This window comes from Antechinus flavipes, chromosome 1, assembly GCF_016432865.1.
Source record: "Antechinus flavipes isolate AdamAnt ecotype Samford, QLD, Australia chromosome 1, AdamAnt_v2, whole genome shotgun sequence".
NCBI classification, from domain to species: Eukaryota; Metazoa; Chordata; class Mammalia; order Dasyuromorphia; family Dasyuridae; genus Antechinus; species Antechinus flavipes.
The window spans coordinates 615317692-615343349 of NC_067398.1; the positions used below are offsets into that span (position 1 = coordinate 615317692).

At 35.1% G+C, this 25658-nt stretch overlaps 1 protein-coding gene across 1 annotated transcript in view; it reads right to left on the minus strand.

The window, feature by feature from the left end:
- DERL1 (derlin 1) overlaps positions 1-25658 on the minus strand; it is a 40857-nt gene that overhangs the window by 12673 nt on the left and 2526 nt on the right. The window contains exons 2-5 of the mRNA XM_051971038.1: positions 7743-7854; positions 3680-3744; positions 2440-2466; positions 1159-1254 (exon numbers count right to left, since the gene is read on the minus strand). Coding sequence (XP_051826998.1) covers positions 1159-1254; positions 2440-2466; positions 3680-3744; positions 7743-7854 — 300 coding nt within the window. The remainder of the gene's footprint in view (positions 1-1158; positions 1255-2439; positions 2467-3679; positions 3745-7742; positions 7855-25658) is intronic.

The following is a 25658-nucleotide window of genomic DNA, read 5'->3' on the forward strand; positions in this document are numbered from 1 at the left end:
CTAGAAAGTGCTAAGTGTCTGAGGGCAGATTTGAACCCAGGTCCTCCTGACTTCAGGACTGGTGCTCTAACCACTGCGCTCCCTAGCTGCCCCTCAAACAGTTAGTATGAAGCTAACACCTCCTTAAGTCGCGGTAAGAAGGAATGGAACTCTATTCAAAGTACAACAATCACTTCTAAACTTTTTACATAATAGAAACTTAGACCATATATAGGCAAGATCATAAATAATGTGCAACATGATCTTGACATAGACCATGTGCATGTACATGACTTTTAAACCTCATGGTTGTGATCTGTTGTTCTGAACTGGAAAGAAAGGAAGTAAAAGCAAAGTACCTTTCATTTGTTCATTACATAAGCGCCTTTGTGAGGCAGTGGCCAGGAGTAGGCATTAGTGACACCTGTCCATCAGAATGGTGAAGTGACTCATCCTGTCCCAGAATATCAGAAGCCAGAAGAGCTGGGACCAGAGCCCCCAGTTTCTGACACTTTACTGGCCCATACTAGCTCCCTCTTGGAAGGCCCCTTTCATCTCTTGGCTTGAAGGTGTTGTTTATAGTACACTTTGTACTTTTTCAATGGAGACGATGTTTACTAGCCCAAAACAAACCATTTCTACCATGAACTAAATGTACAAATTCAGGCAAGTCATCTAGCAGTTCTGGTCCTCAGTTTCTTCGACTACTGAAAACAAAAGGGGCTTAAATGGTTCTATCACATAGCTGAGGAGAAATGAAAGAGAGAAAGAAATTCTAATCACTCATTCCATGGTTAGGCCTCACATAAATGTACTCAGATGAAATGAGAAGATGGAAAAAGCTCAAAAACAAGATTTTAAATAAAGCATTTCCTCCTACTTGATTTCAATGAGAAAAAATTCGCCTGCCTTCAGACAAACTGACCTTTTTGTGAGGTAAGGCACCCACCACCTTTTGCTCCAACAGGTGTTACTCATATTAAAATAGCACAGGGGTTCAATCAAGGTTAGGCTTTTTAAGCAGACTAAATAAATAAAAACTCAGTCCCTGAAACTGCCTGTAGTATATTGCTCTGCAGTGACCTCTTCTGGGGGAGCCAGAAACTATTTCAGAGCTGAAAAAAAGGCTGGTGGGGCTAGAGGGGTGAAAGAAAACGAATTGCTACTTTGGGAATGTACCTTAAATCGTGTTCCAAACCAAAATGATACAATCATTTCTCTGTTCAGCTGGGCCCAGACATAGAGTACTGACATAATCAAAGGAATCATCAGCAACTGCAAAGAAATCAGACATATAAGGCTATGTGAACAGAGACTCACAAAGAAAGCCAGTTAGTTCTTGACTTTTTCTATTGCCTAACATGCTAGACCTTAACCTGAAGATATTCGAGCATCTCAAATATGGTGCTATTTTTGGTGGATGTAAAAAAAGAAAATGAGTAAACATATACCCCCAACTTGGAAATGGAGAGAAAAAAGGAACATTCTCCAAATCTAGTGGTTTTCATATTTAGGCTACTAAAAGTCATAATCTACTTTTTTTTTCTTAAATTTATAAACAAACATTTGGTCATTAGTCAAGTAAGTATTTATTATGCACCTACTATGTGCCAGACACTGAGGTAAGTGCTAGAAATACAAAGAAAAGGAAGAAAAAAAAACAGTCCTTGTTCTCAAGAAGGTACTCTTCTTGATATTCTTGATACTCAAGAAGATATACAGCTTGCTTGTTCTCAAGAAGTTCGCAATCTAATGAGACACACACAAAAATTATGTACAAGCAAGATGTATATAGAATAAGTTGGAGATAATCAAACACCACATGCCTGATCAAAAGGGAAAAATAAAAGGATTAATAACTAAAAGCATAGTATAACCATCACTACAGTGAGGAAAAAAATTGAAATCTTGAAATGAATGGGTCAATTCCATCAGGCAAGAAGAAATCAGGTCCAATACAACCTACCCATTTTAAAATGCAATTGGGCAATGCCCATAAATCAGTCCAATGTATATTTTATCAGACAAGAACTCATGTGGAGTTGGTAGCAAAAAGGGAAGAGGGGAAAGAGGCTGCAACTCACAGCTAGGAAACTCCAACAAATACACAAGTAATGTGTTAAGATAATGCATGCTGATAATTTTGCTAGTAAGCAGAACAAATGCTTTTTCCAAAATTCTTTTTTTTTCTCCTAAGAAAGGCATTTAAGAAACATTGTGCCCATTATCTTAAGAGGGAACTAAAGACAACACAATGCAAAAGACAGGCAAACAAGTGCCCAAAGCACTGGTTTAAATATCACCAATTTTATCATGCAAAAAAAAAGTTTTGAATAAACTATTAATATTTTAAAACATCATAACATATAATGTTATGTGTTTTGTGATAGAACAGTTCTGATAAAACAGTTAATACATTAAATATTTTTAGAAATATGTATTTTTAATGGAGACACTTACCTGCATGTCCATTATTAAACCAGTAATCTTAGTTTGGATAGTTAAGGAAAATTCAACAGGAAATAATTTGCACAATGAAATTTGATTTGATCTATTGGTTTCTAGCGGTATTTGGTGACAATATTTTTTCAATATAAGGGTTTTCCTTTATAGAATCTGGATTGGAGGGGTTGTGTTGGGGATTCATCTAGTCCAAGACATTCCTGTGAAGCATGAGAGTAAAATTAAGAAGTGAAAAACATTTTCCACAGTTCAGTTTGCTTAAAATGTCCAAGCATATACTGTTGCCACAATCTGTGGTGATTCTTCACATTTTGAAACAGATGCCATCAAGAAACAAGCAACAGTAGAAATTGCTATTATGTACAAAACTCAAATCTACCTGTCTATCTTTTGCCCTCTTTTAAGAATTTTGGCATTTTTCTCTCAGACGCTCTGGAATAGGGGCTGTCAATCGCTTCTTGGGGTGTTGCTCATTATTGGACTTCAAAGTGTAGTTACAATCGGAAGACTTCCCAAAAAGAAGGGAGAAAAAGCTCTAAATAACTGGTTCTCTTCCAAGCTAAAAATGGATGCTTAAAAGCCCAAGACAATTTTTTTTTTTTTTTTTTTTTTTGCCACCAGCCTCACCAACTCTGCACAGGATTTGAACCACTGAGTCCCTTCCTTCTCACCATCTGTCAGGAGGACTCAAAAGATGCAGGGCCCATCCTTGCTGACAATTTTGTTGATGCAAAAAGTAAAGTGGACTTCACGCTGTCCTTTTCCAGAGGCTTTTTATTAGAAGAAGGGACTTAATTACCACTGAGTGTCTGAAGCCGAAGGAAACAATGCAGTGACAAAAGGGGGCTGATTTCAGACTAAATTTCCAGGATAACCACAGTTTTCAAAACTCCCTTAAGGTACTGCATCTTTTCTTTCAGTAGTCAACGAGCTGTCATATATAAAACACAATTAACAGGAAGCAAGAAGAGGAATGAAACCCACACAAAAATATGAGATGTCTCACAAAGGAAACAGTGAGAAAAAGCATCACACATCTTCTTAACTTTCGGGAAGATTTTAAGGAGAGATTGAGTTAGCTAGTAAGCAAAGATAACAACAATGTGGAGAGATTGAGTTAGCTAGTAAGCAAAGATAACAACAATGTGCAAAATTTATAAATTCCTGTTTGGATTTTCAAACATAAAAAGGAGGGGCTCATTCACATAGAAAGTAACGACGACAAGCAGAAGGATACAACGATGCAAACCCAGTTAAAAAGAAGCATGAACATATAGTCTGCTGGCCTTCCATCAAAAGCCCCTGAAACAAAAATAAACAAATTCAGATTTCCTGATCAAAATGTGCCCTGTGGTGAAAATTTAAATAAAATAGCGTGTTTCTAGAATAAATGAGGGAACAAAAAAAAAAAAAAATCATGCTGAAAAACTAAGAACTCAATTTCATGGAGGGAGGGGACAAGGAAGGGCACAGGGGAGAGCCTGTTGAATAAAATAATAAAAGGTTATTTTAAAACACATTTTTTCTGACATTTTAAATGATGCAGATGTGTAAGACCCTAAACTAAAGCACTCAAGAAAAGCCAGTTCCAATTTCCCATCTGAATTTAAATATGCTTTTGATGCACTGCTCTGTGATCAAATCCCTCTCGGAGGATAATCTCATTCTAAATGTCTCCAAGGGGGACTGAAAGGATGAGAGGTAAGAAGGGCAAGCAGCCGCCAAAAGCAAGCATCGCAGAAGATGCCCTGGACAAAGCCCAAGAGAGGTCTGGGTTCTTGTCAAAGCTTTACCACTAATTAGTATGTGACCTCAGGCAAGCCACTTGACTACTTTGCACCTTTAAAAATCTCAACTGTTACTTTAAGGGACTAAATTGATGATTATAAAGTCTTAGGTTTCTCCAAAATTCTATAACATATGATAATATGCAATAATTGCACTTAAAAAATACTTACAGTTTACAAAGCATTTTCATGTACACTGTCTCATTTGCTCCTCATGACAATCCTGAGTAGTAGTTAAAAGCATTGTGTACATTTTATAGATCAGACAACTGAGAATCAAAGGAATTCAATGCCTTAGCCACAATCACAAAACTAGTCATGACAGTTAGGGTTGGACCCTAGGCCCTCTGCCTACAGCAGGCAAACTAAATGTCACATATTAAAGTCACATGGCACAGCCCACAGCCATTCCATTGTAATTGGGACAACATAATATCCTAAAGTCAAGTTGATCTTGATCCTTGCCTTGTGTTCTTGAAAATACTACAGGCAAAGGGTGGATAACATCAAGCAGCGGTAAGATGGCAGAAAAAAGAACTGGTCTGAGGATAACCAGCAAAATATTACTTTAAAATGTATAAGTTTAAAATCCCGGACTCCTCAGGTCCAGGTTCAATGAAAGTCATTCAATGACCATTCAAAAGCTGTGTAATATGTAAATTGTTATTTATATAGTATTCCTTATTAAAAAAGAAACATCCTAGTGAGAACATATAATAAGGAATTGCTATGTTCCAGGTGTCAATCATCTTTTTAAATATTTACAGTCATATTCATGATACTTCGCATTTTGAAAGTATACCGAGCTTTAGAAAATCTCTCTAATGTAGGGAGGGAGAAGAGGCATCATTTCCATTTTAAAGAAGAAGAATCAAGAACCGAAGAAGAAACTTGCTTTAAATCATACAGTAGATTAATGTCTCTGATTTCTAAACTTAGTTTTACTTAATGTCACTGGAGCACACACCTAGGTTTGTATATTGCCATCTCACAAAGAGATCAGCATTGCTCAGGTGTACAACTCCAATACATATAGACATTAAAGCTGATGGTCAAGACATCAACAGAGTAACAGAACAAATAAAGATAGTACTTGCATTTCTTTCCATGGGAAGGTATGTCTACTTGAAAAGTTGACTAGTCCCCATCAGCCAATTAATTATAAGGAACAGTGGCTAGCACAAGGCTTAACATGTTGCAAACACTTTAAGATATGTGAGGTGAAGTAAAGTTACATATTTATATGGTACTTTAAGATTTGTAAAGCTCTCTATATGTTAACACATTTGATTTTTATAATAGCCCTGGTAAGGGTAGGTGCTGTTACTAGTAATTATTTTATAGGTGAGGAAACTGAAGTTCAGTATAGTTAAGTGAAATCCCCAAAGTCTGACAGCAATCAAACTAGAATATTTTTGATTACAAGGAGTCTATAAAGAAGCTGAAAAGAAAACGAAATCCATACTTCCAGCAGACCACAGTTCAGTTTAGGAGGTGGCATATAAACCACAAGCATCTGTCTCCCAAATTCCTTTGTTTCCCCCGAATGTGGCAGTGTGGAGTATTCTGACCACAACACTGAGAAGAGCTTTATGTTAAGGTCTAACAGTGATGAATTTGAGTGAACTTCCAATGTGATTTCGGAATGAAAGCTTACATCCTCAAAATGGATTTCAGCCTTATAATTTTTTCAAAAACAAATTCAGATTCAGAATACTTAAGACATTGTAATCACACAAACTGAATAAACTGACAATTTAGTTACCTGAGTGAATTAAAACTTGCAAATTAACAGGCCTCAAATTGCAATTTCCCATTCAAATCAGAAGCCTCATAAATAAGCAAACACCCACACATATCAAGCACCTTAAAATTTGGTCAGGCTGGTAAATATTCAGGCAGCCACACCTGGGGCTGATGGTAACTGAATTAAATCCAATTTATTGAGTCTAAATAGTATCATGGATTGAGCACTGAGCAAGAAGACAGCCTGAGTTCTAGTCCTGACTATCCTAAAAAAGCTGTGTGGCTTTTAATAAGCCACTTAAATTTTCCAGATTCCAAAAATAAATTCTCAAAAATAAAGATACTGCACAAGATGATCTCCAAGATAAGAACTACCTCAAACTTCTTATGTGGTTTGCTGGAGATTTGTGTTTGATCAATGACGTTTGTGGATAGTCAGCTTTCGATTATCCATGCAAATAGGTGGGATACAAACTGCAAAAAAATAGACAATCAAAAACAAATTTGGCCTTGAAAGGCATATTATTTTTTCCATGGATCTATTAATATTAAAAATCATTTTGCATTTCCTGAGTAACCATTGGCTGGCAAAGCAGAGATGGGCTCAAACAGGTCACATACACTAAGGAAAATCAGCCTGGAATTAAAAATTGGTCCTTGATAATCTACTTAGATGACATTTAAGTACTGATATTCAGAGTACAGACTTGAGAATGGAAACAGCACTTAGAAATTATCCAAAGACTATTTCATGAAGAGAAACAATATTCTCAGAATATATGTCAAAAGGACAGGATGCCATAAGACTGCAGTCTCTAGTTTAATGTTGACATTTAGGAGACCTTCTGCCATCAAAAAGCTATGCAATTCTGGGCACTAGACTCTCTGAGGTTTCCTCATATGTAATTTGGATGAGTTTTAAAGGCTCTTTTCCAAAGGTAAAATTTAAGAATATATATCTATAAACAATAAGATGCTTGTATTCTCTAAATATATTTTTGTAATAGCTTTTTATTGAAAATATCAGCTAAAGAAAAGTGCAATAGCATTTTTTTCATCTTTAAAATGTTAAGCAAGCTTCATATTTCCCTAATGACAAAGATGTAACTCCCATTTTTCAGTAGTTTAAGTTCTTTATTAGAATCATGGGCAGTTCAGGACCCTTAATCTATAATCTGGACTAATAGCCAGTATATTTATTTTAATAATATAAAGACTATGAAATCAGTCAACCTTTTCAAAACCATTTAGACTTAACAGCCAAATTATTTTTACATTTTTATCACAGTAGTATTGATTTACTATCTCTTAATATAAGCAGCAATTCACAAGAGCACATAAGAGTATTTCAGGGAATGAATTACAATTTAGTGAACAGAAAATTTTAACTGAAGATTCTTCCAGTATACCTATAATCCAAACCATAAATCTGGAACTAGCCCAAGGATGTAGCTAAACTGAGCTTTCTAAGTTTCTCTTTAATTGACTTCCTTCCATTTAAGACCATGACTAGCCTTTATTTTATCCAAGATGCTACACCTCACCCCAACCAAAAAAGTATAAAAAGAAAATAAACATACACAATTACAAATAAAAGGTCAAAATTTAAATAAGTGGCTTTTCTCTGATATAAGGCATACCTTAGGCTTTTCTTCTCCTGTCTTCAATATCCCATTAAATAAAAAAGCATTTGGACAAATGGATTATATGCAAAGATCATATTGAAAGCCCACACCCATTTGGAAATTATTCTAAAGAAAAACATACCTGTTTCTAGTCGCGTAGAATACTGATATAAGAAATATAAATTCACCAAGTAGAGAAATCCAGTTCCTGGGCCAACTGGGAAAAAAAAGGTTGCAGTGATTGGCCTCCATATCTGTCCAAATCAAAATAAAGATCATAAACATTAATAAGTTTAGCTTATTCTGAGACAAAATAAAGTCAAGATTTGAACTGAGCAAAGCACTCTCCCTTACTGGCAATAAGCATCCTGCTATAATATTCTGGACTCCAAAACTAGCAGTCTGTCTATTATAGCACCTAACTGCCCCTGCTGCTCCACTTCTCAGCTCAGAACACACTCAAGAGAGCAAAAAAGGAGAAAACACTCTAAGGTAAGACACATCATTGATTCTAATGACAAGATATAGACTACCCAGAATTCATATTTATTATATAAGGCTTTAAGATTTATAAAGTACTTTTTCTATATTATCTCAACCACCATGTGAGGTAGAAGCTATTCTGGAAAAGGTCATCTAGAATAGAGATCTTTCTCACTCTTTTAATTCCTTACAATCTGGTTTCCAACTTAAATCATTCCAAAGACACTGCTCTCTCAAAAGTGACTAATGTTTTATTATACACATCTAATGGCCCCTTCTTAATCCTCATTCTCACTGACTTCCCTGCAGTCTACTGATCACTCTTTCTTCTTTGAGGTTTTGAGGACACCATTCTTTCCCGACTCTCCTCCTACCTATTTGACCACTCCTTCTGTTTCACTGGCTGGATGCTCCTCCAAATCATCCCTCTGTCAATGTCCCTCAGGGTTCTTCTGTCCTGGGCCCTCTTCTCTTCTCTCTATTCTACTTCACATAGTCTCATAAATTCCCATGGATTTAATTACTATCTCTATGCTAATGAGTCTTATATCTATATATCCCACCCTCAATCTTTCTGCTGATCTCCAAATATCATAATGTCCAACTGCCTTTCAGACATCTTAAAATATGTCTAGAAGATACATTAAACTTAATATGTCAAAAACAGAATTCAACTTTCCCCTACCTCAACAATAGTCTTTGTCTGAAGATCCTCCAATATGAAGGAATTCATTATCTCTTAGGGCAGTCCATTCTATGATGTTAGAGCTCTAACCGTGTTAAAAATAAATAAATCCTAATAGTCAAGCCTACACCTGCCTCTCTGATGCTGTAATGTAATTTGAGACTCTAAGCATTGATTAAGAACCTACTATATACTACTTGTTACTGTGTGAGGTGCTAGAAATGCAAAGGGGAAAATGAAATCTCAAGGAGTTTCTAGACTTTCAGAGCTCATCCACACATATAGGTACATGTGTTTCAACACATTCAGAGAAACCTTGGGGTTAAAGAAGAGCCCAGAAAAAGCAAAGTAAGAGGTTGAAGGTGAGGGAAGGAGGGCACTCCAAGCACAGCTGCACAGTGACAGGCGACCAACCATATCTAAATAGGAGAGTCACTGTTCTTTCAGTATGCTTTATCATCCAACATTATTTAGTTTGGAGAGTGAATCTCCCAACACCAATATTTTCCAGGCATTGGTAAGGAGAGTTAAGAGAATAACAACTAAGAATAATAAGGAATAAAAAGGCCTCAAGAGGCAAATTATGAAAGGTTAAATTTCATTAGATTTCATATTTGATCCTGAAGGTAATAGGGATCCCCTGGAGTTTATTGAGAGAGAAAGAAACTAGAAGAATAATTTATTTGTTTTATATCCCCAATTGTTTCATTTTTTGTTTTGTTTTTGGCCATTCAAAATAGTCCAAAGACAATAATGTCAAACAGTAGTCTTGTTTCTCTTCAATGTCAGTTCCTGGGTTATTGCTCATGTTAGAAAACAAGTCTGACCTCAGGCTGCACCTCCTTGAGGAATCTCCCAACACTGGATTATAATGACATACTGGCTGAAGCTATCCTTACGATATCTACAGTATTTCCTTTGCTTACTTGATCACAAACAGAATTTTAAAGCTAGTCAAACCCAGTCACTTAACAGATAAGGGACCTAAGGCAAAGTACTTAACATCCAGAGTTCTACTGCCTTTCTCTTACACTGACTACCACTTACATATTATTATATTCTAAGAAACTGGAAAAGAAATAAGTGGAAATAACATTAAGAGGAAACATTACCACTCTTGCCCTTACACTCCAAACCCTCCTTATGTGCTATTATTAGAACAGGAACTCCTTGAAACAAGCTGCTTGTCTTATTTTCTATTTGAATCTCCAGTGCTTTGAACATAGTAAACATTTAATAAATACTTTATTCATTCAAGAAACTACCATTATTCCTTCTGATTCAAGATTTATAAATGCTAATAGATACCACAATACTATTTTTAGCAACACAGTGCACACCTGCTCTTTAGAACTCATAGCTGTTGACATTAAAGAAAACAAAACAAAACCCCTTTCTCCTTAATTAAATTTATCCAAGAAGCTGGCTTTTACTGGCATTTAAGTAACTTCAAGGCAGCTATATGATACAGTGGACAAAATGCTAGTCTTTTTTTTTCTTTTTTCTTATAGCTTTTTATTTACAAGTTATATGCATGGGTAATTTTACAGCATTGACAACTGCCAAACCTTTTGTTCTAATTTTTCCCCTCCTTCCCCCCCATTCCCTCTCCCTATGGCAGGTTGACCAATACATGTTAAATATATAAAAGTATAAATTAAATACAATATAAGTATACAGATCCTAATGATGTGGGAAAGATTACTATCTTTGATTCCCAAACCCCCCTAGTTAATGTAATTATTCTTTGACTCACAAATCCTTAGTCCCTTTGAATTCCAATAGAAGATGCGGACCTGTCCCAGCCCCACCCGTATCTGAGGCAACTTTGGGGCTATACCCAAAAGCCCCTCGAGCTAAATCTCCCATTATAAAAGGGAGATGCTGGGACTCCCTCTTTGCAGAGATTCCAAACATGCTAGCCATGTGAAGACCCTCTGTCCACTGGACCCTCTGTTCGGTGCCCTCTTTATCTCTACCTTCACCTATCTCCTTACTTCCAAATCCAATAATAAACCTCTTTTATTAATCTACCTCATTTACTACTATATTCTTGTGCCAAATCCAGGGGGGTTGCAGAGGATCTCTGTTTGACTCCCTGTACCCCAAAACCTGCCACTAGACCTTAACTAAACCCTAATCTCATTTAGGTACCTCAAATATAGACCTCAACACTAACAGTTATTTTGCTGTACAAAAAGAATCAGACTTTGAAATAGTGTACTATTAGCCAGTGAGGGAAATCAAAAATGCAGGCAGACAAAAATATAGGGATTGGGAATTATATGTAATGGTTCACAGTCATCTCCCAGAGTTCTTTCACTGGTTGTACCTGGTTCAATTCATTACTGCTCTATTGGAACTAATTTGATTCATCTCATTGCTGGAGATGGCCACATCCATCAGAATTGATCATCATAGAATATTGTTGTTGAAGTATATAATGATCTCCTGGTCCTGCTCAAAATGCTAGTCTTAAAGTCAAGAAGATTCACCACCTTCCCAAGTTCAAATCCAACCTCTGACACTTTACCAGTCATAAGACTCTGGATAAGCCACTTAACCCTATCTGCCTCAGTTTCCTCATTGATAAAATAATGCTGGAGAAGGAAGAATTAAGCAACTTCAGTAAATTTGCCAAGAAAATCTCAGATGGGGTTCTCAAAGAAGACTAACCTGAAATGACTTAACAACAAAAAGTGACTTCAACCACATTTTAACTCTTCAAGTGAAACATCATAAATATTAGTGTGCAGGAAAGATAGGATGATATCAAAGTATGATATGACTACTGGCAGTACAGCTAAATATCTTCCCTTCTAATCTGACAGCTTCTTTTATATATGATTATCTGCTCAAATAAATACTGATAACTAAAGTTTTTATTTTATCTGCAAAAGTCTGGAGGAAAGGAATACTACACACACTAGGAGACTAAAAGTGCCAATCACTAAATATTCCTTTGGAACTAAATCAAATGGATTAGAAACAACAACATGATCCCATACTTCTAAAATCCTATGGCTGTTGCTGATTAGTTGTTTTCCAGTCATGTTCAATTCTCTATAATTCCAATTACAGTTTTCTTGGCAGAGATACTATAGGGATTTGCCATTTCCTTCCCCAACTCATTTTACAGTTAAAGAAACTGAGACAAAGGAGTAAAGTGACTTGCCTAAGGTCACACAGTTAGTTAAGTATGTGAGGCCAGATTTTAATTTGGGGAAGTCTTCCTGATTGCAATCCAGTATTATATCCACTGTATCACCAATCTGCCCTAAAAAATCCCATGACTATGAGCTACCTAATAATCTTAGACACATAACTTATGCTTTAATTTTCTTATTTATCAACTAGGGATAATAATTCATTACTACATCATTGTAAAGCTATAATGAAATATGGTGTAAAAAAATGAAAGCTTCTACAAACACAAAACATAATTATTCATCTTCTGTGTGGACCATGTGGAATTTTGTTTTAAATGGCAGCAATTACCAATAAGAGTAGGGAAGTCATAAAATCAAGGGATTCAAAGAGCCCTTAGGAGCTATCTTTGCACCCAATTGAGAATCCCTCAACATTTCACCTCACACCAAGCAGAAATGAACAAGACAATAGGAGAGATTGTTGGGAGAGCTGAGGAGGAGAAATACTTGAATGAATTCTTTAAAGGAAATATTAATGAATTCAACCACTCTATTAAAGATCTATATGTTCATGCCCTTTGACTCATCTATACCATTCCCTTGGCATATATCCTAAGGAAGTCAGAGACAGCAATCCAAAAATCTTCATAATATAACTTTCTGCAACAAAAAAGAATGGGAAAATAGCCTTCCTTGATTGAGGAAAAGCTGAATAAATTGTCAACTATAAATATAACTATGAGGAGCAGCTAGGTGGCGCAGTGGACAGAACACCAGCCCTGAAGTCAGAAGGACCTGAGTTCAAATTTGGTCTCAGACACTTAACACTTTCTAGTTGTGTGACTCTGGGCAAGTCATTTAACCCCAATTGCCTCAGGGTAAAAAAAAAATTAGCATTAGGAGACAGATCTGATGGCCTATAATTAATAACACTAAAGTTTATATTTAGTTCTTACTATGCTAAGCACTTTATGATAATTATCTCATCTGATTCATACACATACACACACATATATATATATACACACATACATATATATATAAAATCATGACAAGAAAAAAATGAATATGAAGATTGGGGAGAAACTTGAGAAAACTTGTATTTACTTATACAGAACAAAACAAGCAGAACCTGAAGAACAATTTACACAATGACCACAATAATATAAAGGAAAATAATACTAAAATTCATTAGAGAAGGGCAGGAGGGGAGCTCATTAATGAAATATTTTTAAAATGACCCAACAAAGAGCAGAAGGATGTTCAGAAGTTTACATAGACAAGCAAGCTAGTTTTGTTACTGTGTAGAGTTTTTAAAACTTTTTTTAACCTTGCTACACAAAAGAGAAGTTCACTTTCAGGTATATCCTTTCTTCTGTTCTTTATGTAGTGTAAGGTTCATGTTTGTTAAGTTCATAATAAGAAAATTTATATAATAGGAAAAAAATCCAGAAATCTGATCATTACAATGACCAAATCATGACTTCAGAAAATAAGTTTTCCTCCTCTCAGCAGGACAAAAAACAAGAGATGTGCAATAAGGTGTTCAATGTGTCCATCTGCTTTGCTTAAAAGTACATCATTGTCACTAAAAGAGGTTCTAGAGGTAAGGAAGTGACAACAATATTTTAAAATAATGAACATCAATTTAACCTTTAAAAACAAATCTCTACAGTATCTTACTTATTCAGAGAAAGACTATTTTCTGGTAGCTAACAAAACTTCCACCTTTTTTTTTTCATTCAGGATTTCTTGAAATATTTCAGAAGCTAAGGTTCTGTAGAGGAAAAACAAAGCAGTATTAGCTGAACACTTCCCATTCTCAAGTAAGGGGGGGGCTGTCAACTGAGCTTGGCCAATAACAGAAATAATTCCTAACTAACTGTTAGGCAATGTGAGGGGATTTGCAAGGGAAGAGGAGCAGAGGGATTATTTGAAAATCGAGGACAGGCAAGTGTAAAACAGGAAGTGTCACAATTCACAGAAAGTTAGGAAAGATAACCAGTTTTCTCATTAAATGCCAATCTTGCAGTTGATAATCAGCATATGCAGCTCACAGCTACCAATTAGCACTAGAACACCAAAATCATGATATTTAATAATGCTAATAAAAACATCATTATGAGCATGGCTCTCTTGAACAATGAGATGATTCAAACCAGTTCAAATTGTTCAGTGATGAAGAAAGCCATATACACCCAGACAGGCCTGTGGGAACTGAGTGTGGATCACAACATAGAATTTTCAAACTTTCTGTTGATGTTTGTTTGCATTTTGTTTTCCTTCTCAAGTTTTTTTTTTTCTTTCTAGATCTGATTTTTCTTGTGCAGTAAGATAACTGTATTAATATATATACATATACTGTATTAACATAGTTAACATGGATTAGACTACCTGCCATCTAGGGCAGGGGGTGAGGGAAAGGAGGGAAAAATTTGGAAAAGAAAGTTTTGCAAGGGTCAATGTTGAAAAATTATCCATGCATGTTTTGTAAATAAAAAGCTTTAAGAAAAAAAAATAAAGTGCAGAAACTTAAAAAAAAAAAAAAAAATTCATTATGTAACATCTACTATGTGCCAAGTACTGCTTTACAAAGATCTCATTTGTTCCTATCAACAATCCTTAGAGGTAAGTGCTATCATTAACCCCATTTTACAGTTGAAGAAACTGAGGCAAATTATTAACCACTGCCTCTATTTTTTAATTGTCCTAATCAAAGTAATTACAGCCAACATGCAGGTAGATTCTATCATAACCAAGACTACTGTGATCTGCTTCACTTCAATTTTTTTATACTATGATTTTTAAGTATTAAGGTCACATTCATTTAGAATGCATTGTTATACAGCTTCAATTTGAAAAGTTCTTTCATTACAAACCTGTGAGGGAAGTAAAGTATTATCCCCATTTTGCAGATGTCATTTACCGGAGGTACGACTAACAAGATCATCTAATCCTTTCACTTACACATGAGAAAACTGGTTAGACTAGATTGGGGTTAGTCCAAGTTCATATCCTGTACCTCTTTAGCAATCTGAAGAAGTCTATGTTCTCCTCAGGATAACATTTTCAAAAAAGGAAACAGCTGGATGCCATGACATATTGAAGTCAGGAAGCCCGAGTTCAAATTCAGCGTAAAACACTTAATAGCTGTGTGTGATTCTTTGCAAATAATTTAATCTCTATTTGTCTCAAACCTTAACCCTCTCAACCTTCAATAAAGGATAATAGCACCTACCTCCCAGAGTGGTTTGGAGGATAAAAGGAGCTAGATAATATCGGTAAAGCACTTAGCTCAGTGCCTGTTTAACATTTAGTAAATGTTATGTTTAAAGTTTACATTTCAAAAATAAAATAAAATATACAAACTTTCAAAGAAAACCAAAGGCTGATGAAAATTACAATGTAATTTTACCCCCATCTAACTTTACAAACTGCTCTGAAATCTGTTCATAGAGCCCTCAGAGGTTAAGAATCTGTAACTCAGATGGTCTCTTAGGTTCCTTCCAATCTAAAATCTACAAAAACTGTGACTTGCTTATTGCCATAAGATAAAGCAATACACACAAAGCAGGAGTTCAAAGTCAGTTCTGCTGATTCCAAATCCATGCAATACTACCAATCTACACAAGTATATAGTTTCATAAGAAATACAGTGTTGGTCAATAAACACTAAATGCTTCCTGTGTGCCAAGCACTGTGCTGTGGTATTGTGAAAGAGGCTATGATTGCAACTTGTTAGTAGAAGGATCAAGTATGATTTCATGATAAAATGGACATATGAGCAAAGTCTTGAAGGATGATGAGACATCATAAAGAGGCAGAGTATAAACAGAACCTTGAAAATGAGAAAGGGATACAGAACTACAAAGTTTTGGCAAGGGAATAGTAGGAAATAATGCTGGAAAGATATATTAGAGCCAGTTTGTAGAGAGCCTTGATTAGCAGGAATAATCTGAACATTTTTCACTGGGGAAATGGGAACTACTAGGTGGTGCTTAAGATAGAATGCTGAACTAGTCAGGAAGACTCAACTTTCTGAGATCAAATTTGGCCTCAGATAGTAGCATACTAGTATACAAGTCACATACATTAGTATATGTGACTCTGCTTGCCTCAGTTTTTTCATCTGCAAAATGAGCTGGAAAAGGAAATGACAAACTACTCTAGTATCTTTGCCAAGAAAATCCCAAATAGGGGTTGGAACAACAATGATAGGAAACATGGAGCAATTGAAGGTTTTTGAATGAGACAGACAAACATGATCAAAACTTGCCTTTGGAAAGAATGGGAACAAGATTGCATCACTGAATGGAGTGTTGAGAATTACCAGGAGATAACTTTAATCAAACAGGAAAGAGTAATGAGAATCTGAAGATGGTTTATAGAAACAAAGATATATAGATGAAAATGAATGGGAATTAGAAATGAAGATTCAATATGCCTTGATAACTGGATGTAGGTACAACAGAGATGTCAAAGACAATTCCAAAGTTTTGAACCTGAATTACAAGAATGATAGAGATATTCATAAATAGGGATGTTAAGATATATTGAATAGATGCTATTGATTATTTTAAGGAAAAGTCCATTTATTCCTATACTCTCAAGAGTTTTTAATAGGAATGGATGTTGGATTTTATCAAATGCTTTTTCTGCATCTATTGAGATGATCATATGGTTTTTGTTAACTTGATTATTAATATGGCCAATGATATTGATAGTTTTCCTAATATTGAACCAGCCCTGCATTCCTGGTATAAATCCTACATGATCATGATGTATTATCCTGGGGATGATTTTCTGTAGTCTTTTTGCTAATATCTTATTTAAGATTTTAGCATCAATATTCATTAGGGAGATTAGTCTATAATTTTCTTTCTCTGTTTTCAACCTACCTGGTTTAGGTATCAGTACCATGTCTGTGTCATAAAAGGAGTTTGATAGGACTCCTTCATTCCCTATTTTTTCAAATAGTTTATAAAGTATTGGGGCTAATTGTTCTTTGAATGTTTGGTAGAATTCACATGTAAATCCATCTGGTCCTGGGGATTTTTTTTTAGGGAGTTGATTAATAGCTTGTTCTATTTCTTTTTCTGAAATGGGACTATTTAAGCAATTTACTTCCTCCTCTGATAATCTGGGAAGCCTATATTTTTGGAGGTAGTCATCCATTTCGCTTAGGTTATCAAATTTATTGGCATAAAGTTGGGCAAAGTAACCCCTTATTATTTCTTTAATTTCTTCTTCATCAGTGGTAAGTTCTCCTTTTTCATTTTTAAGACTGCCAATTTGATTTCCCTCTCTCCTTTTTCTAATCAGATTTACCAAAGGTTTATCAATTTTATTGGTTTTTTCATAAAACCAACTCTTAGTTTTATTTATTAGTTCAATAGTTTTTTTACTTTCTATATTATTAATTTCTCCTTTTAATTTTAGAATTTCAAGTTTAGTAATTGATTGGGGGTTTTTAATTTGGTCTTTTTCTAACTTTTTAAGTTCCAGGCCCAATTCATTGATCTTCTCTTTTTCTATTTTATTCAAGTAAGCCTCTAAGGATATAAAATTTCCCCTTATTACTGCTTTGGCTGCATCCCATAAATTTTGATATGATGTCTCATCGTTGTCATTATCTTGAGTGAAATTATTGTGTCTATAATTTGCTGTTTTACCCAATCATTCTTTAAGATGAGAATATTTAGTTTCCAATTACTTTGAAAAGTTTTTGTACAAACAAAATAAATGCAAACAAGATTAGAAGGGAAACAATAAACTGGGAAAACATTTTTACAATCAAAGGTTCTGATAAAGGCCTCATTTCCAAAATATATAGAGAATTGACTCTAATCTATAAGAAATCAAACCATTCTCCAATTGATAAATGGTCAAAGGATATGAACAGACGATTCTCAGACGAAGAAATTGAAACTATTTATAGACGCATGAAAATATGCTCCAAATCATTATTAATCAGAGAAATGCAAATTAAGACAACTCTGAGATACCACTACAAACCTGTCAGATTGGTTAGAATGACAGGGAAAGATAATGGGGAATGTTGGAGGGGATGTGGGAAAACAGGGACACTGATACATTGTCGGTGGAATTGTGAACACATCCAGCCATTCTGGAGAGCAATTTGGAACTATGCTCAAAAAGTTATCAAACTGTGCATACCCTTTGATCCAGCAGTGTTTCTACTGGGCTTATACCCAAAGAGATACTAAAGAAAGGAAAGGGACCTGTATGTGCCAAAATGTTTGTGGCAGCCCTGTTTGTAGTGGCTAGAGGCTGGAAAATGAAAGGATGTCCATCAATTGGAGAATGGTTGAGTAAATTGTGGTATATGAATGTTATGGAATATTATTGTTCTGTAAGGAATGACCAGCAGGATGAATACAGAGAGGACTGGCAAGACTTCCATGAACTGATGCTAAGTGAAATGAGCAGAACCAGGAGATCATTATACACTTCGACAACGATATTGTATGAGGATGTATTCTGATGGAAGTGGATTTCTTTGACAGAGACCTAACTCAGTTTCAATTGATAAATGATGGACAGAAGCAGCTACACCCAAAGAAAGAACACTGGGAAACAAATGTGAACTATTTGCATTTTTGTTTTTCTTCCTGAGTTATTTTTACCTTCTGAATCCAATTCTCCCTGTGCAACAAGAAAACTGTTCGGTTCTGCACACATATATTGTATCTAGGATATACTGCAACCCATTCAACATGTAAAGGACTGCTTGCCACCTGGGGGAAGGGGTGGAGGGAGGGAGGGGAAAAATCGGAACAGAAGTGAATGCAAGGGATAATGCTATAAAAAATTACCCTGGCATGCGTTCTATCAATAAAAAGTTATTAAAAATAATAATAATAAAGTATATATGAGATTATGAAAAAAAAGATATATTGAGAAATGATAGGAAGAATACAGTACAGAAAATGGATGAGAGGTAGAAAGGGATGACTGAGAGGTTTAGTTTTAGACTAATGGTCACTATCTCTTGGCCCTCTTTTTCTCTCCCTTCATTAAGTCTCTACTTCATGTTCTCATCAGGTCCCATGGATTTAATCACCATCCCTATGCTGACAATTCTCAAATCTATCTTTCTTGCTCCAATATATCTGTTGACTTCCAATCTCTCATTTCCAACTGTCTGTCAGATATCTCAGACATCCTGAAGATGCCCAGCAGATATTTCCAATGTTACAAGTCCAAAATTGAACTCATTATCTTTCCCCCTTATGTTCTACCCTCCCTATTACTCTTAAAAGACAATACTTATTCTCATATTCCCTCAGATGGACAATCAAATGTTATCTGTGACTCATTATCTCACTTCCCTCCCCCATGGCCTCTGTTTTACCTTGTCAACTTTTCTTGAAATACATCCCCTTCTGCTGGTGCATCTATGAGCCTCATCTCACTCTAATCCATTCATCCTCCATTTAACAAAGTGATTTTCCAAATGTGCAGGTGAGACCAAATATTCCATAACCTCTCATGGTTCCCAAACATCAAAGGCTCAAATACAAAACACTGCTGGATTCAAAATTCTCCATAACCTAGCTCCTTTCTATCTTTTCAATGTCCTTATACTTTAAGTCCTGCTACACACCTTCTGATACAATGACATTGAGCTCCTGGATATCCCAAAAACAAGATATTCCATCTCTAAGATCCAGGAATTTTCTCCAGCTTTCCCCCACATCTAGAATGCTCGCCCCTCTCATCTCTGTTTACTGGCTTCTCTAACTTCCCTGAAATTCCAACTAAAATGCCATCTTCTACAACCCAACTGCTTAAAACTGTGGCTTGCAACCCCACATAGAGTCTTGTAACCGAATATAAAGATCACAAAATTATGATTATCTTTAAATATTTGATTTGTATACCTACTTTATATACCTATATATGGGTCCCATAAAAATTTCTCAGGTAGAGTTAGCAAGTGGAAAAAGTTTTAAGAAGCCCTGTTCAATAAGAACTTTTTCTCAACACCACTAACTTCCAAAGCCTCCTCTCTAGTCTTTATTTCTTATTAACCCTATATATAACTGGTTTGTATATATTTGTCTGCTTAGCCAGGGCTTCACACATAGTAGGTGCTTACTTAATAAATGTTTACTGACTGACTGACATGGCAATCATCTATGGAGAAGTGATAGCTGAAGCCAAGAAAACAAATTCTATCACCAAGGGAGAGAATATCATGATAGAAGAAAAACCAAAATTAAACCTTGGAAAAACAACCAAGAATACTGGGTCTTCCAACAGACATGGATTGAGTGATTGGATTTTTTCATATGTCCTGAAATAAGTCATAAGTCTTTTTTTTTAAAAAGGAAAGAAAAAAAGAAAAAAAACACTAAAGAAATGTATTTAATTATGAAGTGATTATAGTAGGTAGAAGTATAAGAGAAAATTAATTTATTGTGTAGATTGTCATAACAAAATATCTTTATTCAGCTATATACTTTGCTAGGTATTATATAAAGGAATTAAGTAGACAGTATCAATATAAACTAAGATCATGGAATTCACAAATTTTCAAATTATAAACGCTGTCATTCACTATGTTATCAACCTAAAGCTTCAGAAACCAGTATTTCTGATTTCTTGATAAAATCTTCCACGTGAGTCAGAAATAATTCAAGACCAGATTCAACACACTTTAAAAATGACTTCATGCTCACTTAAGTATTTTTTAAAAGGCAACAAAGAAAACAGAACAAAGTTCAGAAAGAAACAAAGGCAAAAGGTTTGCTTTGAAAGTAATATGTTAGCTGTACCAGATCTAAAATTATATTATAAAGCAGCAGTTACTAAAACCATCTGGTATTGGCTAAGAAATAGACTAGTTGATCAATGGAATAGGTTAGGTTCAAAGGACAAAACAGCCAATAACTTTAATAATATAGTGTTTGACAAACCCAAAGACCCCAGTTTCTGGGATAAGAATGTATTATTTGACAAAAATTGCTGGGAAAATTGGAAATTAGTATGGTAGAAACTAGGCATTGACCCACACTTAACACCGTACACCAAGATAAGGTCAAAATGGATACATGACCTAGGCATAAAGAATGAGATTATAAATAAATTGGAAGAGCATAGGATAGTTTACCTTTCAGACTTGTGGAAGAGGGAGGAATTTATGTCCAAAGAAGAACTAGAGATCACTATTGACCACAAAATAGAAAATTTTGATTATATCAAATTGAAAAGTTTTTGTACAAACAAAACAAATGCAGACAAGATTAGAAGGGAAACAATAAACTAGGAAAACATTTTTACAATCAAAGGTTCTGATAAAGGCCTCATTTCCAAAATATATAGAGAATTGACTCTATAAGAAATCAAACCATTCTCCAATTGATAAATGGTCAAGGATATGAACAGACAATTCTCAAAGAAATTGAAACTATTTATAGACATATGAAAATATGCTCCAAATCATTATTAATCAGAGAAATGCAAATTAAGACAACTCTGAGATACCACTACACACCTGTCAGATTGGCTAGAATGACAGGGAAAGATAATGGGGAATGTTGGAGGGGATGTGGGAAAACAGAGACACTGATACATTGTTGGTGGAATTGTGAACACATCCAGCCATTCTGGAGAACAATTTGGAACTATGCTCAAAAAGTTATCAAACTGTGCATACCCTTTGATCCAGCAGTGTTTCTACTGGGCTTATATCCCAAAGAGATACTAAAGAAGGGAAAGGGACCTGTATATGCACGAATGTTTGTGGCAGCCCTGTTTGTAGTGGCTAGAAGCTGGAAAATGAAAGGATGTCCATCAATTGGAGAATGGTTGAGTAAATTGTGGTATATGAACATTATGGAATATTATTGTTCTGTAAGGAATGACCAGCGGGATGAATACAGAGAGGATGAATAAGCGAGACTTACATGAACTGATGCTAAGTGAAAGAGCAGAACCAGGAGATCATTATATACCTCAACAATGATACTGTGTGAGGATGTATTCTGATGGAAGTTGACCTCTTCAATAAAGAGAGCTTTAATTGATCAAAGATGGACAGAAGCAGCTACACCCAAAGAAAGAACACTGGGAAATGAATATAAACTGCTTGCATTTTTGTTTTTCTTCCCGGGTTATTTATACCTTCTGAATTCAATTCTCCCTGTGCAACAAGAAAACTGTTCAGTTCTGCACACATATATTGTATCTAGGATATACTGTAACCTATTCAACATGTAAAGGACTGCTTGCCATCTGAGGGAGAGGGTGGAGGGAGGGAGAGGAAAAATCGGAACAGAAGTGAATGCAAGAGATAATGCTGTATAAAAAGTTATTTTTAAAAAAAAAGTAATATGTTGAATTTCTTATTAACTTTTTTAAAGTAAGTTGTACATAATGGATTCATGGTTTCACACAATTCCCTTTTTTCTATTTTATTTTAAATGTGGAAATGTTAATTTTCATTACATACAGAATAAAAAGAATTTTTTACAAATAACCTCACAATGATATGAAGTTAAATTAGTTTGTAACCCTGCCTAATATGGAAATGTTTTACATGATTTCACATGGATCCTAATATAAAATTGCTTGCTGTCTTAATGAGGGGGCAGGACAGGAAGAGAATTTGGAACTTAAAATTTTTAAAAATGTTAAAAAACTTTTACATGTAATTGGGAAATATTGAGCAAAATATATGAAAGCTTAATATTAAAGACTAAAATAAAATCATTTGTAATATCTTAATTAGAATCAACTTGGAAGGAAAATCTTCCCCTCAAACAAGATTCTGAACTTCATAAGAAATGTTATTTTATTCTTATGAATGCAAAAAAATGAAAGCTAAATTTGAAAAATAGAGCAATTAGAAAATCCTTGTTAAAATAATCAGAATTAAAGAGGCAATGATGAAATTGCCTCTTTATCACAAGCAAACCTTAGAAACTGAATCATTTTTTCTGCTAAGGTCAAAACTATAATTTCAGTTTCTATTTCTGTAGGTTGAGAAAACAGGTGGAAAGCAAAAAGTTTCAGAACATTTTGCAAATGATAGGTAAATTTGTTAGTTCAATCTAGAGATAAATTTACATGTATATTTTTATCACTAACATTATATGAATATTTAGAAAGAGAACACAGGTTTAGATTCAGCCAATATGAATTTTTCAGTTCTAATTTGCCATAAGTATGACCCCTGAGTCACTTAACCTTTCTGTGTCTTAGTTTCCTCATCTGTAAAATGGCAGTATTATCACTTAACAGCGAATGACATTCATATGGCACTTTAAAGGTTTCCAAGCATTTGAAATACATTATTTCATTTGAACTTCATCTCTGTTAGATGTGCAAAGTCCATGCTCAAGTGACTTGCCCATGTCCACAATGCTAGTAATTATCAGAGGCAGGATTTCAATCCAGGTACTTCTGATTTCAAATGGACCAGACTAACCATAATAATGCATGCAATTAGGATATCAACTTCCTTGTATATAAAATAGGAGCTGAGCAAGATGCACTCTGAGATCCTATCCAGATCCATTCTATGATCCTCTGACCAGGATTGTTAGGAAGAAAGTCCAATGGTTGGGTCCCTGGTCTGTGATTTCACGGGTAAAGAAGTTCCAATATGGAAAACTCCATCAATGTAAATTCATAACTTTATAGTTCTTAGAGCATTAACAGGTTAACTGACAAAGGAAGTGATTTGCCAAGACTATACTATTACCTTTACTTTGTAATTTTTAAAGGACTATATAAAGGAAAGCTTTATCAAGGGCAATAGTAATTCTTTATCTTCTCCTTGCCCTAATCTGATACTAACATGTTCATTATATATCTGTAAAACAAGTAAAGCATCCAAAGTCAAACACAGTGAAGTTTTCAAAAAGAAAATGGAATTTCATCACCATTATGACTAGGAGATTTGAAAATTTAGAAACATGAGAATGGTACATGAGAAAAAAAAAAAGAAATTCCAGACATTATACACTGCAAGCCTGAGAACATAGAGAAAATTACAAAAAGTTACAAGGCGTATTGGTGCAGCACCTATGACAAAAAATTTATGCTGCACCAAACTAAGAATAATTTACTTTTGCCTAAGGTTTCAAACTGATAAGCTACAGAGTAGTGCCTAGTATTTAAAAGGCTAAATAAGCAAATGGTGTCAAACACACCAACAAACCTCCCACAACACTCCTAGTGTGGCCACAATCAGATTAAAATGTAATAGGAAAATTTTAACAAAACAAATAAAAATAAAACAGAACATAAATAATATGATTTTCCTAGTCAATATGCTGCCAACAAGGACTCTTGGTCCCCGTTTCTATTTGAGTCTGACACCATTTGCCTGGAGGATATCTGAGATCTCTTCCATATCTAAAACAGTAACAGGAAGGGGCAGAAGAATACAAAACATGATAAAGTAGAAATAGCAATAGACAGGAAACTGCAACTAACTAAGTAGACCTGACCACTTTCTGGGACCTCAGTTTCCTCATCTATTAAATGAGTGAACTCAATAACATCTTTCTAAAATCCCTTGGAAATATGTTTATGTGTGCATGTGTGTGTGTATACACACAAACATAAACATATGTATACATATTTGAGTTTTGTTTTCAACAACCTAATGAAGATATGTTTTTGTCTTGATGAGATCTGAAAATCTAAATCTAGCTCACTATACACATATACATGTTACATTTTCTATAGGTGATCCATTAAATATGCTAGGAGACATTCTAGATTGTCTTTGGCATCCAAAGCCCTTCAAAATCTGACCTCTTCCTTCCAAGTATTTTTAATACTCCCCTGCACTTACTCTATGATCAAGTGACCCTAGCCTCTTGGCTGTTCCTCAAAATCCTCCATTAGCCTTCTACAAGTATCTTTATTGATTATTCTGCATGGCTAGAATACCCTTCCCCTTCCTCACATTTACCTCTAGGATTCCCCAATTTCCTTCATGTCTCAACCAAAGCCCCATTTCAATAAGAAGCCTTTCCCAGTACTAATTAATTTTATTGCCTTCTTTCTGAGAGCACTCCCGATTTATTCTGTCTATATTAAGTGTGTACATAGTTGTTTGCATGTTGTTTCCATCATTAGACTATGAGGAACTTGAGAACAGGGGCCATTTTTTGTCTTCTTTATAATCTAAGTGCTTAGCGTAGTCTGGTACATAGCAGGTCCGTAATAAATGCTTGCTCACTCCTCTTCAAGTAGGGGGTAGAATATACAGAGAGAAGGACTTACCATAGTCTTCTTAGTATTCTGCATGGCTTGATCCATGCTTTAAGAATTTCTGAAGTCAAGGACACAACCAATAAATGGAGAAGACAAGGTGGAGTAAAGTGTAACAGGAGTTATACATCTGAGAATTACTGGCATGCTGTAGCCTAGGCCCACTGGATTATATAAAAAGTGAACTTGGGCTATGTCCATTCAATTCTGAACCAAATGCTTGATAAGGAAGAATATTAGGAGTTGTGGAGAAAACTCTTGGAGAAGGTGTTTACATCTGACACACATATATCCTCTCATTCTCACTCCTAATCTATCCCCTATTTAAAAGTCCATTATTACCACTTTTCCCCTAAAAATACAAATTGAGAAGGATTAGATCAGGAAATCAATCATATTTAAGTTGTTTTTGGTTTGGGGGAGGAGCAGTAAACAGAAGACGTGTGAGATTTAAGTTCTCAACTTCCTCTCTACAACTTATAAATTT